This window comes from Lissotriton helveticus, chromosome 3_1 (assembly GCF_964261635.1).
Source record: "Lissotriton helveticus chromosome 3_1, aLisHel1.1, whole genome shotgun sequence".
In the NCBI taxonomy this organism is placed as follows: Eukaryota; Metazoa; Chordata; class Amphibia; order Caudata; family Salamandridae; genus Lissotriton; species Lissotriton helveticus.
Window position 1 is genome coordinate 573,166,925 of NC_136061.1, and position 17,236 is coordinate 573,184,160.

A 17,236-nucleotide genomic window follows, 5' to 3' on the forward strand; every position below is an offset into this window, starting at 1 on the left:
ATCACGTAAGATCACAGGCAAGACCTCGCAGCATTCTTAACTCACGTCAGCATATGCCAACCATATGTTATTAACTATACACTATACCTGAAAGCTATTCGTTCCCCACAAACGTGTTTGGACGGTTTTTGAAACAATGTGTTCTGAATAATAGTAAAAATACAAAGATCTAAACATCACGTAGTATATGGTGTTATCGGGCTGGCTCATGCAGAGGGAAAACTCAAACCTTCCCTTACAAGATGGCAGCCGCACTGTTCCACGTCCCACTGTAGCGAACCCCACTGTTGTAGTCCTTTTTTTGTTTCCATGGCGGACTATGCGGGCGGGGAGGGGGAGCACCAAGATGGCGTGTCTCCTGGAGACTCCTATCCGGATGAGCGTGCTGTCTGTGAGTATGGTGGGGGGGCGGCAGGGTGGACGGGTGCTGATGTGTTAGAAATGTTGCTGCATGTTTAAGTAATCATTGGGTAGTTGACTCTCTACTTCCCCTGGAAAAAAGATAACGCTACTGGTGACACTCCCCTACCTCTAACTGACACCTCAGAGAGCGGATAGTTCTCTGACGTGACCAGCCCAAACAGAGGGGAAGAAGCTAATGACAACTAGGAGGAACCAGAGGTTACTCGCACCCCGCATAGAGGGTTATCGATATTTCCTTAACTCAAGGGAGAAGGAGGGTGACTAGCTCCTCTTACTAGGAGCGAAGAAACTATATCCTAAGAAGATATTATCTCATAAATTGGAAGGAGGTAACAGAGACCACCTTTACAGAAAGGAAGCGGGCTGCATACACCTCCATGAGGATGGTCGACATTGGCAGTACAAAGAGAGGGTGACGCTCCTGGAGGGGGGAGTCCACAGAAAACTATTGGATGGAAGGTTACCGATGCCTTCCCCACATAGATGAACTATTGTTGCCCCGATGTGACCAATGACACACACTCTCCTTAAGCATGAAGGATGATGCAGTTGTCAACCCTTCTACTCCTGGCTGAAGTTCTCATCCTCCCTAGACATTCTTCACTCGAAGATCACGAAATTATAGAGATCAAAGAGAAAAGGAACCCGACTACTACTGACCGTCTTCGGAGAAGAGATGTTACTCATCCCTTGTTAAAAAGGGGCTTCTCAACTGACCTGACATAATAGTGCAAGCCATCAGAATGCATTACCTATGCCCGGGAAAACACTTTTGTTTAGCTTTTCTATCTTGCTTTCGTATACAAAATAACATTTTATATCTGTATGCTTATCTTTCACTTACAATAGTCTTTATAAGCATGTTAAACTATTTATAAGAAATGCACGTAGCTTCAATGTCTGCATAGGTAGTACTCAGCCAGCATATTTGTTTTTTTAATGTTAAACGTTATTTTGCTTGTATTAAGGGATATTACATCTTTATCAGACTTTCTCTCGTGGTCTTCCTTTGCTGCAGTTATCGATATTTGTTCACTGATTGTAATAGTCTTTTGAGACACAGGGTTTTAGCTATTGTGAGAATTGCATTTATCAGATGCTTGGGGGTAGCTGTCACAAAGACGCCCTGATGTTGGATTGAATGCTTGTGATTTTATAGCGCGGGGTGGAATTCAAATAATAAAGGGTGTCAGTGGCGGCACTTGTTACCTTTTCCTTCTTTTTCTCGGTTCGTATTTGTACATCAGAAGGATCTGTTTACCCTGGAACTGTTTTTCTATTGCCATAGTAAGTCTGCTTAACGGCATCCACGTGGCAGGAGGTGTGGTGGATATGGGTTACTTTTAGAACAATCTCATTCCTAAACATTCGTTGTTTTTCTTCTATTCTGGAATTATTAATTCGTGAACAGGGCCAACTCCCCATTTGGTCTGCAGGGGTGTGAGGCTGAGTTAAGGACACAATATCCATCTATTGGGTAATTTTTTCTCACTCCAGTAGGTGTGCTTAGGTCACCAGACTGATCTATGTTCCTTCTCCGAATGTGGACAAGCAGTATTTCTCTTTCATTTTTTTAGCATCACTGAAGTTAGAAAGCTTAGACTATATTGATTTTCAGTGTCTGGGAGAATGAGGAACGTTGTGTTGTTCATAGGACCTAGAGCAGGATCTCCTGACTGCCCACTCAAGTACATTGGTGAAGAACTCTGGAAAGAAAGTTGTTAGCTTGCAGCATTTTTCAGAGGTGGCAGAACATGAAGAAATGTTTTTTTCATGCAAATCAGCTCAGCCATCTCAAGTTGAATTTTTTGCATCTTTTTGCAAATCAAAACTTGATCAACTACTTAAAGGGATCACACAAAAAACAACTCATGCAGTCTGATTTCATCCTTTGAGAGATTTTTTTCTCCAGACACCAGGTCCTGGGAGTGATTACAGTTAGAGACAGAATAGAGGACTAACAGTACCAATCTATTGAGACAGTAACAAAAGTGCCTAACGTGGAATAGAGAACTTACCCCTTACCTGAATGGCCTCTAACTCTTGTATGAAGACCCTGCGCTCCAACTACAACAGTTTGCATATTCACATTTTTTTTAAATGAATGTCCACTGTTAAGTGCAGGGTTTTGATCACCACAAGGTTCTGAATATCCCATGACTAGGTAATGACAGAGTTTAGTATATGCGGTGCGTAATCAAGAGAGAGAGGTAGGACCAGAAAGCTAGTCCATGTCCCCGGTTAATATATGATTAAATCAAAAAGAGACTAGCTCAAGTTACTTTAGGGGAGGGGGAAGACTCTGGTATGTTTTGTCACGGAGTGTGAACACCCAGCAGGTGTGTTCAAAAAGCCCTCACCCACCAACCTAGTTGGTGGCATGCTTCATCATCGGGCCCACCCAGTGGCACCTAGCGTGCCCCGGGTGTGCTTCAACGCCTGACTACAGCGGAGCTGGTATTTTACTGAGTGTGCGGTGAAGATAGTTAAGGAAGTGATGTTAAAACGGCTGAACGGTGGTCCCAGTACCCGATGGTAAAATTAGACTTTAATACCTGGGCCTCCGTCAGCGGTTAAAAATAAGGCAAGGGGATGTAAGGGGCGAGTTACGACCTCTCACATCCAATGGGTCAACATGTTTCAGCCAGTGCCTTATGACTAGACTGGCTTTCTTCAGGACCTAAAATAAGTGAGTGCAAATTACCTAGTGGGGGTAACCCCACTAGGTACACCCCCACTAGGTAATTTGCACTCACTTATTTTAGGTCCTGAAGAAAGCCAGTCTAGTCATAAGGCACTGGCTGAAACATGTTGACCCATTGGATGTGAGAGGTCGTAACTCGCCCCTTACATCCCCTTGCCTTATTTTTAACCGCTGACGGAGGCCCAGGTATTAAAGTCTAATTTTACCATCGGGTACTGGGACCACCGTTCAGCCGTTTTAACATCACTTCCTTAACTATCTTCACCGCACACTCAGTAAAATACCAGCTCCGCTGTAGTCAGGCGTTGAAGCACACCCGGGGCACGCTAGGTGCCACTGGGTGGGCCCGATGATGAAGCATGCCACCAACTAGGTTGGTGGGTGAGGGCTTTTTGAACACACCTGCTGGGTGTTCACACTCCGTGACAAAACATACCAGAGTTTAGTATATACCACTGCATTGTGTCATAGCTCGGTTTCTCACCTGAGTTTTCAAAGAATCGGGTTGTGAAATGCTTTGGCAGATATACTTTTAAGTATTTGCTCAATGTCATAAAATGTCCGTAAATAAGGCAGATTTTATTTGTGCTCCCGTGCCCATGTTGCCAATTGAGGATCATCAAGACCACTCAGCCTGAGCTACGCCACTTAAGTACATTGTATAGGTCTTGGCTTGAGCACATGCGCTCAGTGTGCCTCAGTCACCTTGTTTGCACAATTGTGAACATCTCTCCAATTCTATATGGTTCAATAACTGGGCTTCATTTGACATTTAGATGAACTCTTAGGTCTTGTGAGTGTCAAAATGTTAAGGGCCGATGGTCAATTATCTATGCAACTATGCTTAGCTTATTCATGCAAAAGGTAGTTTTATGCTCACAAAATGATTAATTCGCATGAAGATTTTTGTGTGAATAAATCTAATAAGACCTGGTAGCAGGTGTTTGTGCACACCCATTAACCTGCATGTTTAAGGGTATTTACCAACTTCTAACTCATTCCCATCAGGCAAAAGGTTGGAAATCTGCTCCTGACAAGGGCAGTAGTAAACCATTTTCTAGAGTAAGAAGGGACCACCCCTTGCAAAATTTCCAAAAGAAGTGACGATGTAGGTAAAGACGTTTCTCCATTAAGGAAAACATTTCCTATTGGAGAATAAAGAAAACACAGTGGTAACAAATGCATCTGCACTGGTTTTGCAAAAGCAGATGTACAGGTGTATATTTGCTCATGTCAAATGGAATTCAGAGAAGTTTGCTAAGATTGTGATTTCCAGGCTGACCTCTTTAAGCTCTTATGAATTTCCGCAAGTTATAAATCTGCAGTCCTAAAAGTTTATAGAACTGCAGTTGCACATTTCTGACTTTATTTATGAATGAATCCTCTAATTAGTCCTTTTTAGGTTTCGACTGCAAAAAGCTGCGCAAGCAGCTTTTGCGCAGGAGAAATCTAATGAGAACTGTAGTGTGGGTTTGGGTCGGCCCTCGTCATTCATTGGCTGGCTCCATAAATGGAGCCTAGCCATTGGACGAGGGGCCTGTCCGTCAATGCCGGACCAGATTCGGAGGCGTTCCCGAGATTCTTTGGCTTTTGCCGACGTCACGCGACGTCAGCCGAAAGCCGGGAACGCCCCCGAATCTGGTCCGGCATTGCCGGCACCAGTGACTATCCTGCTCCTGATTGGTGAAGCTGCGTGGACGTCACTGCTGGTCCACGAGGGAGCCCACTCCTCGGGAAACTTCGCCGCCCGCCTGCCTGAGCTAGAGACGGGCCGCCGCGCTGCCCGCGGCGACCCGGAAGTGGCCGGCCGGCCAATCCTAGCGCGGCCGGCCGGAAGTGCCCGCCCCCCGCAGCCCGGGGGAAGAAGGAAGACGGCAAGAAGTATGGCGGCGCCCGCGGGGCTCCCGTGGCCTGGAGGGAGCCCCGGGAGATGCGGAGGACGTTGCCGGTCTCCCATGCCAAAGAGGGAGACCGGAGAAGTGCCAGCGAGATTGCCGCCGTCGATGTTGCCGGTCTCCCATGCCGAAAAGGGAGACCGGAGAAGTGCCGACAGGTTAATAACTACATTTAATTTGACATAGCGTTAAATGGCGCACGGGTGGCCTCGGAGCGCCTAAAAAGAAACAGCGAGGCCAAAAACTAAAGAAGACTCGTAAAAACGGAGGACGTCAGTTGGGAGCTCAGGTCCCCACTCCTGGGCTCCCCGTAACCCTGGCGCTGATGCCTCTGCCCCCTCCGCGGAGACCCACCTTCAGGAAAGGGTGCCCTCGGCACTGCCACACGCACAGACACAAAGTCACGGAGCATCTGGCCCGCCAGATCACCATTTCACCCCTTCCCTTACTGCGCCCGTTGATATCATTCCTTCGGTATAGTGCCACGTGCAGCCGGGAGCTGCTTCGCGGCACTTGAGAGTGTAGCGGTGCCAGCCTATAGTATGCAGAGACGTCTTCCGCACGGAGTAGGGTCCCTCACCTGTCCTCGGAGGTCGTCTGGTTCTGCCCAGTCCTTGACATATGGCCCGCCGTGCCCTGCCACCCTGCACAGCCCGCGCTCCCGGATCCTGTGCCCGGGCTCCGCTTGGCTGCTGTGCACAGTCCTGGTTTGTGCAGCAGCGGGAGCCAGGGAAGGGGGAGGAGAGGAAGAGGAGGAGGGTGGATGCTGAGGGGGAAGAGCGGTCCCGGCTCCAGCCCAAGAAATTCGGGCCAATCTGCAGTCGCCAGAGCCGGGTGTGGGCCAGTGCCAGGGCCCAGCGGATGCCAAGCCCTCCGAGGAGGACGTGCACAAGTGCCCACCAGCTCCGTGGCTGGAACAAGCCTGCGACCACAGGCTTCGGGAACCATGAGCCTGGGGCGCGGGGTCACCGCGGCAGCCCAGGCGCCAGCTCCCTGAAGGGCACGTCTCTAGCTGGCAGAGGCGTCTAGTGATGGGCAAGGGGCACCACAGACGGAGCCCGTCCCTACAGCTTCTCTGACAATCCAAAGTAATACCTGACCAGCTGGCACGTCTGTGATTCTTGTGCCGGGGGTCCTGGCGGTGCCAATGGGCACGTATATAAGGAAATGAAGGCCTGCTAGTCACATTTCCTACCCAGTTCTCGCTCGAATCTGTGAGGAGACACCCTTGGCTTTGTGTGCCGTTGTAGAAAGTTGGCAGTGCCAACGGGCATTTCAAAAGGGCAGTGAACCAGCTCCCACTCTTCGTAAGCACTGCGTGCTCCAAGGGGCACTTTAAAAGCTCACATGTGCCACTCTTCCCGTGGGGCACTTAATTCTAAACTGGGTGAAATCATCGCGAGATGCCGGTGTGGGCAAGTCCAGCAAACAGGTGCGCCTTCCCACTAATGAACTGCTATCATACCCCCCAACACGCGACTACTGTAAATTGGCACCGTTGCCCCTTTTGGGGTTTGGCGCAGAGCACACGACTAATTATGCCCCCAAGCCCAGGCTGGCTCTGCTAGGAGACACGGTGCGGTACAGCGAGCCCTCCGCTAACAACACGGGCACGTGTAAACTGGCATCGGAGCGTCACTCAAGAGATGCCAAGGTGAGAGAGTATGGGGTGATGGCAGGTGCGGGGAGGGGGGTCCCGGGTTTACACTCGCCTCACCTCAGAGCCTAGAGGCCACGTGGCGTTGTAGCAGTCCTCCGCCCTTCCAGATGCCCCAGTTGGTGCAAAGAGTGTACCCACCGCTGCAATCTCCGAGTGAGAGCGTAGGGCACACACACCTGTCCCCGGCTGTGGCTGGAACCAACCCAGGGGCCCGGTAACCGAAAAAAAGTAGGAAGAAGCAGAGCATGGCATGGCTTTAAGTTGGGCGGGTCCTGCCAGAGCTCGGCACTCCCAGTGAATGAAAAGGCAATGCCCCCTCCCCCGGACCCATCATTCATGCCATTGACTTTCAAGGAAAACACCGATTTCTGACAGTGTGTGCAAGAACCTTTAAGGTGACCCAAGTCAGCGACGAAAACCGGCCCTGGCAAAGAGCGCGGTCGCACCCCCAATATCCCCTGGGGGGTGGGGGGGCCGGCTGAGCACAATGCCAGGGCCGGTTTTGGTTCACAGTCCGGCCCTGCTAAGTTCCTGTTAAAGTTCGTTCGCTTTATTTAATGGTGAACCATGTGCGCGCCTCTATTTCCTAAGCATATGTTCATATCTCAGATGGGTTTCTGTAATGTTGTTTTTCATGCAATGCACGAATCTTGCATAACCGCACTGCAAGCCCAGTCACCTCGAGGTGTCTGTGTGAGTTCAGGGTGTGGGTGATTGTTCATGACTAGACATGATTGAGAACTGCAGCTGAGGCTGAAGGCACTTCCACTTTCTGACAGGGCCTCGCATAAAGGTGTTCTTACTAAATGCTCATCCAATCCTTGGCCTCTCTGCTGGGCGCCCAGAACGATGGCCACATATGGGCCAATTGTAACGGCGATCTATGGGGGAATGTATGGTGGTATGCAGCTGTCAAAATAGGGACAGGGCCAATGGAAATGAAAATGCAGGGCGTGTGAGAGGCGATGTTGACGGGGAGGAGTTGAAAGGAAGGATGTGTAGCAGAGAGTGAAAGACAGTGGTGCAGATGGTGTGAAATGTGTAGATAGAGAGACTTCAAAAAGATGAGTGTAAGTGAATAACAGAGAGAGGTGGCCTGCAGCAGGAGTGAGTGACAGGAAGAAAATGAGTTACTCCTTTATGTGACATAGAATACAAATCAGTGCTAACAAGCATTGGTACAGCTAATGGATCGGGCCTGTTTTAGGTGTTTGTGTTAGCTGATGTATGATGTTTTTAGAAGCACTACCAGACAACACACATAAAGGTGCCTTGAATACTTGTCAGGTGGCATGCAGTGTTTAGGTGCGTTTAGGCCACAGCCATACTTTTGCCAAAGTTTCCTAGTTACACCTATATGGCCATGCCCCTTTTGGAGACCCCACCACCTTTTCACCCCACTTAAAGCACTGACATGGGAGAGGAGGTGGTCCCACAGAGAGAAGCTTGTGTGTTTTTTGGAGAGAGGCGAGGGTGAGAGAAGGAACAGGTTTCATTGTAGTGCAAAATGATAAGTGAAATAGTTGCAATACAAATCGCATTTGCGAGAGATTAAGCTATTGCCATTGTAAATGACAATGCCATTTATTTATCTGTTTTCAAAACTAACACATAAATAAAACGTTTGTCATTCATAATGCCAATAGCTCAAACTTTTCCAAAGGCGAAACCGTTGCATTGTAAATGCTTGTTTCTTTTTCTTAATGGTCTGGCTTCGAAAGCGCAGGTGTCGCCAGACAATTATGTTAGAATCACCAGGAGAGGGGCTTTGGTTCCACCCACATGTTGGGAACGAATTGCTCAGTTATGATTAGGAAAACAAGCATTGGCATATCCAATAGGTCTCGCCTTTGGGACCTTATAAGTGGTTAGCCAGAGGTTTTTCCTTGGCCTTCATTTTTACGCTATGTTGTAGAGCAGAGTGGCTGCTATGCAGCATGTTGAAAAGTTATAATAAACAAGACTGGCCACATTATTTCATTGGAACATACAAGCATTATCACGTGAAATGACGCAGACACCTTTTTAGGTCGATCAGAGTCTGCTCGAGACCTATTGCTGCCCGTATCTGGGAATGTAGACACGAGAGGGGCACAAGCGCAGATTTCACCTCGTGGGCGAGCAACGGCGCCGTGCCCCTCTTGTGCCTCATATTCCCATGCGCAAACACACTCACACAGCCACACTCACGCATGCGCACATACACAGCCACACGCATACACAGGCACACACACGCACCCCCCCTTAAACAGACCCATGCGCACACAGACAGACACACGCACACACACACACACACACACACACTCGAACACACACTCGAACACACACAGACACACGCGCGTACACCCCCCCCCCCCCTCCCCTCCTCCTCCACTTACCGGGCTCTTTCTGCGTGTCCCTCGGCAGCCAGCATTCAGCGTGCTGGGTTCCAGGACGTTCTCCCGATAGTTCCTTCCTGTTTGTTTGCAGGCCCCGCTCACGTCCCAACGAAGGCTGCCTGACTTCCGCTAGTTGTAGTGTGGTTTTACATCGGAAGTCGGAATCACGTGGTAAAGGCAAGAAGGAATGCATCAAATATCTAGTCCTTGTCTTCCTGACAGGCCGAATGCTACCCTGTTTGTTCTACCAACGAGACACCAATTAGCCTATCTTTTTCACCGAGAGACAGATGAATAAATATTGAAACAGTTAGTTTCATCGAAATCTTCCCTGTGAAAAAGTGACGCTTTCCTACATATGTAAATTAGCTCTTCCGGTATAATTGGTCTGAGCGGCGTGTTTTCGTTAATTGCAGTGCTTTAAATGAATAGGTGAATTTAGGTAACCGCATTTCTTTCATTTGAGAGGGGGCACGCGCACTTATAAGCAGGGGTGCAGCACTTTCAGCGGGAGAGTTGTCCGCAAGTCATTAGCAGACAGGTGCTCTGGGATGGTGAGTACCCGGGCTACTATTTGTGCGTTTCAAGCATTGGGTGATAAATACTTCGGAAGAACAGAAGAGGGAAACGAAAGGGGTCCTAAGTGACACGCACCTGTCAAAAGCAAACCCCCCTTTCTGCGTCTTGGCAGCGTCTGCTATCTTTGGCAGCCGTGTTCCTTTGTCCCCAAGAACCACGGTACCTACTATTTCGATGTGTCCCTAGATTCACGGCTGAGCTTGCGCTCGTCAGAATCTAGGTACTCTGATGAGGGCGTGAGCTCACTATGGAAAGGAGTACGTCCACGCGGATCAAGGGCCGATCTGCCTTTTCTTGTACCCGCTCTTTGAGGACTGAACCACCTGTATAGATGCAATTAGAGAATGGATTTCCATACCCAGAACATTGCAGCATGTAAGTCCTCCACACCACAGAAGTACAGTACCTCCTCCAGAGCCGGACTGGGAACTTAAAACAGCCCTGGCACAAAAATAATTCAGCCCCCATTTGCACCGAGTGAGTGACCAGATCAAGAGGGGCTCTCCTGTCAGAGGTTAAGCTTAGGTCCAACGCTTGTGCCACACGGCGCATTTCAGCATGAGCCTGAGTGACGGGCTGTGTATGTGTGTGTTGTTTATTCTGATATACAAATCAACTTCCCTCAGATTTCTTCAGCCCTAAACTACTCCTTCTGTCATGCCGATGCTCTCTGTCTCAGCCAACAAAGTTTGCTTTTTCATTGACAACTGTCTACAAAAATACCCCTCTTTCATAAAACTTGGTTTCATAGGCATACACTTGTTACGTTGGATCTGCTTACTTTTCTAAATTAAAAATTCGAAAAGAGGCACATTTTCTAACTTTCACTTGAGCACCACTGCATATCAGAGTAACTGAGAGATAATTGATAGGTGCCTTTTGCTTCTAAAAAGGACTGTATTTAGGCGAAAAAAGGACTGTCCGTTCTAACCAATGCATCCTTTCCTACAGAAAAACTGTCCTCCCAGCTGTGGCCTGCTTGCCCATAAGCAGCCTTTTTTACTAGATATCCATCGTATAGAATTAGTCCAGTAAAATATTAAAAGTGATTATGCCTAGAAAGGAGTAGAAAGAGTACTTTTTTTTTTAAGTGTGCACACACGCAGTTATGTATGTACAACTCTTACATACACACTTTCTTATACCCTCTTTCTCTCTCACACACACACACACTCTCTCTCTCACACACACACACACACTCTCTCTCTCACACACACACACTCTCTCTCTCACACACAGTACAGCCTTCTACCACCAACATTCTACCACTCTATCCGCCACCACCCTATCCACCACCCTATCCACCACCACTCTAGTGCACACACTCTAGCGCACACACTCTAGCGCCACCACTCGATCCGTCCACCGCTCGATACACCCACCGCTCGATACGCCCACCACTCGATCCAACTCCACCCTCCAACTCCAAAACTACCCTCCAACACCACCCTACAACTCCACCATCCAAACCCACCCTCCTAATCCACCCTTCAACTCCACCCTCCAAATCCAACTCCACCCTCCAAATCCAACTCCACCCTCCAAATCCAACTCCACCCTCCAAATCCAACTCCACCCTCCAAATCCAACTCCACCCTCCAAATCCAACTCCACCCTCCAAATCCACCCTCCAACTCCACCCTACAACTCCAAATCCACCTTCCAACTCCACCCTACAACTCCACCCTCAAAATCCACCCTACAACTCCGCCCTCAAAATCCGCCCTCCAACTCCGCCCTCCAACTCCGCCCTCCAACTCCGCCCTCCAACTCCGCCCTCCAACTCCGCCCTCCAACTCCGCCCTCCAACTCCGCCCTCCAACTCCGCCCTCCAACTCCACCCTCCAACTCAGTATGAATTATTTAAAAAAAAAAAAATATTTGTAAAATCAATACTTCTAAGTCACATAAATACAAAACATGTTGCATTAAAAATGCTATTGGTGTCACATTGTCAAAAAATAAAAGTATTACCATTGTAAATGACAAAGCTATTAATTTCACAATTTTCAAAAATAACACATAAATAACAAATTTGCCATGTACAGGACAAATAACTCAAAATTTCCTAATGCGAGACCTATTGCGTTGCAAATGCTTGTTTACTTTTGTGATCTAAAAAGGAATGAAATAGCTCTCACATTTCCTTGAGTTTGAGCTATTGGCGTTGTAAATGATATTGTCTTTTGCCCATGTTTTGTAGAGTGTATATGTGGTGTTTAGTGGAATTATGTCAGTTGGATTGGAATTGTTAGCACATTTAATTCGGCTTTGCTAGGCCTCATATTGGGTAGATAGCCCAACAAAGACCTCTCATATCTCTCTCTCTCACATACCGCGCTAAACGACATATGAACAGAAACACTGGCGATTAGATACCCATTCTGTCCATTTTACCTCAAACAGCCACCTACAGGTACAACCTCTGGTACAAAACGAGGGACAGGGTAAATTAGTTTCAAAGCTTATGCTTGTAATATTTCACCTAATTTATTAACAAACTGTCTACAAGACATGTTTAACCAACACACATTACTTAATACTAAAACAGGCTGTACTTATCAGAACAAAGGATTCAAAACAGCCGGCAAACATAGAAGCGCTGGTGAAGCTACTGCTAAAGAGTTTTAAAGGCATTTTTAACAACAGGATGGAAGGAGGGATAAACACAAGGGATCTGGTTACAATTGAGAAACACTTTGAGGTTAAAGAAATTGCAATTGTTTATATATGTTTATAATAGTGTAATGGAGTAACACTGTCAAAAGAAAACGCAGACTATTGTTCGTGTCATTTATGACAGTGTTTGAGATGGAAGATTGTGTTGCAGCTTACTGTAGGACTCTACAGGTGTCGCCTTCAGCTGTACTGGCGCAGACTTTTAAACTTTTTCAAACAAACCATACATGTGTGTCATTTACACTTATCAAATTGGAGTACACACCGTTGTTCAGTAAGGCACAATGGAGCATTTACATAAAAATCAAGGATTAGCTCACAAGTGACTAAAGAATCACACATGTCCTCAGTGTACTGGCGCAGACTTGTAAGATTGTCATGTTCATGTCAATACTGTAATTACCCAGAGCGTCGCTTCGGAGGGTGCTCAGTGGCGAGTGCCGGCCAAGTACACAAAGTGCAAATTATAAAATACATGCTTAGTGGCATTTTCAGTCCCAACAAAAAAAGAGACATGTGTCTTTCTCAAACAGAGCAAAAGAAAAACACCAAAAAAGCCAGTCAAACTTTCTCACCTTACAGAAGAAACAACCACGGTGTAAAGGCACACAATAGTTGACACCTCTGATCCATTAACACTATGCAACAACTAAACAAGCTTCAGGTCTGCGTGGATCCCTGTGCTAACATAGGAGGAGGACACAAGCTGTGCAGCATGTCTGCTTCAAATAAATCACAACCAACTGAAGGGAACTTGTTTGAAGTCCAATTGCAGAGAGGGATGTAGATCAAAGGGCTGGTTTCATCCGCAGCTCGGTGTTCGATAGAAGTATCGCTCAGTCTCTAGTATTTGCTCTTCACACAATTCTTGAACGCCTGCTGCATGTGGGAAGTTAGCAGTCATTACGTCTAGGAACAGACTTACAAACTGGTTCTGCTAAGGCGGCGCATCAGTCCTACGAACTTAAACATTATCCACATAGCAGTGGCGCATATTCTGGCGGTCAAGTGACGGCCCGTGGGCAAAGGCGCCATACTCACCAACTATTCAGGGATTTTATGTCTTGTCTTTCTACAGAAAATCAGTAGACTCACACTTTCAGCTAACAGAGCTGACCAGTTTCTAAAGGTCATCTCCTAGAGCAGCGCATGCGCACTGCCTGGGCGAGACCTGAAAAGTAGTGTGCTTCCAAAATAAGTGCTTGCATTCCACACAGCTGTGATCACTTTGTTTATCCAGCTCTTTCACCTTGGACTTTCAAGGGCACACACATGACATTGTTATGCTATTAAAGTGTCTTAGATAACTAGATGTTATTTCTGGCAGCAGCAAAGGTGAGAGGAGCGGAGACATTCATCTATGTTTGCCACTTGACCTTTTGTGATCAACAAAAAAGAGCATTTATAGTCTTCCAGAGAGGAATTCAGGCTCCTCCCACTTGTTGGTCTCCCTCAGTGCAGGATTTGATTGAGCCTAAGTTGTGTGTTTCCAGTAAAAAGACTGCATGTATTTCAATTTTTGGTTTGGGACCACAAAAATAGATCTTGCATGTGAAGGAAGCGCTACTTACCTACAACTGTTTATGACCAGGATCTGAATAAAAATTGGATGAAAAGAAAAATTGGGAATAACAGATCGGAAAAAAACTTGGTAAGAAAACAATGAATAAACTGGATGTGACATAGAATGAGCTTTCCGGGATGGAAACTCCAAGAGCCAATTAGGATTCTAGGGCCAATTATAAGCGAATGTATCTGTAGAAACCCTAAAATTGCACAAGATCTGTATGTCCTTCAAAGTTTATAAACAGCAACTACCTACAGAATAAAGAGTAGCAGTATTAGGATTTTGCATAGCGCACATGAAGAGTGCTCGCAGTTATATGTAGTTGAACAACAAGTGAGGTTTCTAATTTAGAAGTGTATGTTGTTCATGTCAAATGTTTCATAGACCATGGTCTAAATAAACAAAGTTTTGAACTGACTCATACGAAAATCTTTGGGCCCCCATACATAGCTTCAATCTGCTTTGTATCACCCACAAAGTGATACATGGAACGGGAACGGTCTTCATCAGGAATAAAATCACCAAACACATTCGGTAAAGAAACCTCCGCTCTAGAGTGGCACCTCGCCTCAAAATCCCAAGATACAAGAAAAAAGTAATGGGTCGCATATCATTCTCTGTTCAAGTAGCCAAACTATGCAACTCTTTTCCCCTAACATAAGATCCCCGGATAACTACCTTATCTTCAGAAAACTACTCAAGAATTGGCTCTTCCCCACATAACCACCTTACAAAAAATAAATAGAAATATTCAGAATATCTCCCTGTATGTAAGCATTCATGTGTACTACAGATATGTACCTGTATGTGTTTTTCTCTGTATAAACGTGTAGAATACATATGCTTAATAAAAAAATGATATATATTCATTAGTTCTGCTTAACAAATGTACATATTACTGATAGTTACATTATTCTATGTTTTTAACATGTTTATTAGTGACTGCATAAATAAGTAAATCTACAATTGCTTCGCTATTGATCTAAAAATATATATAAATAAATAAAACTAATTTAAAGTACAACACTTGAAATCCAGAGTTTATTTAATGCATCTTTAATCTACATATACTACCTTCCTTTATGCATCTATACACATTCCATGTACTTATGGATCTATATATTTATTACTTTTGTATCTATATATTTATTACTTTACTTTTCTTCTAATTCAGCATATCCAATGCCCTACCCTATTTATTACCCTATACTGCTCTCAATATATCCTCTAGTTCAACTTTGACTCCTCTTAAACCTCTTTCTACTACTCTTTCCAATGCACTAGCCTATTTCTCACCCTATACCTCTATCATTATATCCATTACCTCCACCCTCTCTTTCATCCTGAACTCCACATCACTACTATGATCCCCAAAATAACCCTTTTGAGACTCTTCCATACTTCACCCTTCCTTGCATCATCTTATACCCTCTTTTTACTATTCCAATCCCCAAAACAAGCCTTTCTAAACCCTCCCTCTTCCCCTTCTACTTCCCTTTTACTCTTCCCAAACCACCTCCTACTGCTATGAGCTCCAAGAAAACAAAAATATTCTAAATCCTTCCCTTCCATCCCTCCACTATCCTTTTCAATCCAAATAACACATTGCCCCTACTCCAATTAATTTCATATTTTACTATACTAATTCCCACAAATTCTTTATGGGTTCCAGAGTAGCACGCTACTCTCCGAAAAAGCACTTCAACACCTCATCAGGGGTTCTTGCTGCCTGAGCACACACTAGCGAGTTTGAACATTCATTACGAATTATATCACAACACAATTCCAGGATAGTAGATCTTCATCTTTTATTGTCTTCTGTTGGATGTAACAGACAACATGTGTTGTGTCGTCCAGGGTAATAACACACGACTTCCTCAGGGCTAGAAAAATAATTACAAAAACCCAGTTGTAGTGTATGGGGAAACAATAAACACTGTACATGTTCAGTGCATTCGAAGCCCAAACCACACTCCCAATCTATCGCACCAAAGTTATGTTCGAAAGATAATTGTGCCTATTTACATACAAATTGGTGATACTTTGTGCAAGTATATCGTACAATTTCATTCTGCTGCCGTGGGACGGGGTGCACTTGACCATATCACTCAATCTGTAAGTTTGTGCATAAGACTCGGAGTAGAAGGTGGTGGGGAGTAAGTGCACTTATCTTTAACTCTCATTGTGTGGGTGGATAACCAAATAAAGTTTGATCCCTGACCAACATAGAAAATGCCATACCTGTCTTAGTATTACAGACCACTATGAACCGACAAGACCACATTTGAGTGAAGCACCCGTCTGGGAAATTGAGACATATCCATTCTATGAGCTAGCGCAAGACAAATATCCTACCTTTAAACTGGTTGTAATTCCGTCCCGGCTGGTAGGAAATGGAACTCAAATCTAATCTGCGCAGGAAGTAGAAGACTGTATAAGTAAACTTAATGGTACCATCCATGCAAAACTCTCCTGAGGGTATGAAAACTGTCTCACCTGCAAACTGCATTGAGTATATCAAATGGTCCACTAACACCAAATCTTGTGTTTGTTGTCTAAAAATAGTCTGGTCCACTAACATCCAATTCTTGCATCCATTGTAAAAAAAATAATCTAAAATAAACAAAATATAAAAAACTATATATCCACAAAAGGATGCCTATCTAAGTGGAGCATAAACCTTGTCTGTTAAGAATATGGCTTGGGTGTCTCCACCACATAAAGTGCAAAACGGCATCAATTAACTATCTGTCCATCTTGTGTATTTATGTTCAGTGCAACCTTCTAGCCCAAATTCTGAAACCCGATCTAATGTAGATACGAAGTCTAGCCACGGAGTAAACCTCGCTGGTAAATACCACAATCAGGTAACTGACCAAACGTCCCAATGACACCATCCCAAATGCTGATGGACTTCTCAGCTAAGCCACCAGGAGATGCAAATATCACATCGTCTGACTAATTCAGGCAAAACAGAGTAGGGTCAAATGTTGAAAATATATTTGAAGTATAAATGGAGGGAACAGAATGTGCCAATAGTAATATGAATAAAGCTCACCTGAAATGGACGCCAATCCACGTCAAACCATCCGGTGCAACTAAGAAGGTACAGCCCAAGAGTAAAGACTACAAAGGAAAAATATCACGTGGACACTGTCAAAAGCATACAGCCTATTAAGATGACCAAGCCAACGATATCTCTCTAAGAACGCCTAGCCGCGTCCTGTTGACTCTGTGTTTCCTGCCGACTCTTGTAACTCGGTCCTCACCACGTATGAATGTATGACATCACTGAGAAACGTCATCTAGAACGCGAGTCAGTAACTTGGGTGGAGACGGGCTCCATATTGA

At 45.5% G+C, this 17,236-nt stretch overlaps 1 protein-coding gene across 9 annotated transcripts in view; it reads left to right on the forward strand.

The window, feature by feature from the left end:
- Nucleotides 1–266: 266 nt before the first annotated feature.
- Nucleotides 267–17,236, forward strand: part of ARMC8 (armadillo repeat containing 8) — an 831,002-nt gene continuing 814,032 nt past the window's right edge. For 5 of the 9 annotated variants that reach the window (XM_078680522.1, XM_078680524.1, XM_078680527.1 and 2 more), the window contains exon 1: nt 321–391. In XM_078680522.1, coding sequence (XP_078536648.1) covers nt 347–391 — 45 coding nt within the window. In that variant the 5' untranslated portion in view covers nt 321–346. Of the gene's footprint in view, nt 392–17,236 lie in introns of all 9 variants that reach the window. The other 4 variants (XM_078680526.1, XM_078680529.1, XM_078680530.1 and 1 more) reach the window with 2 other exon arrangements.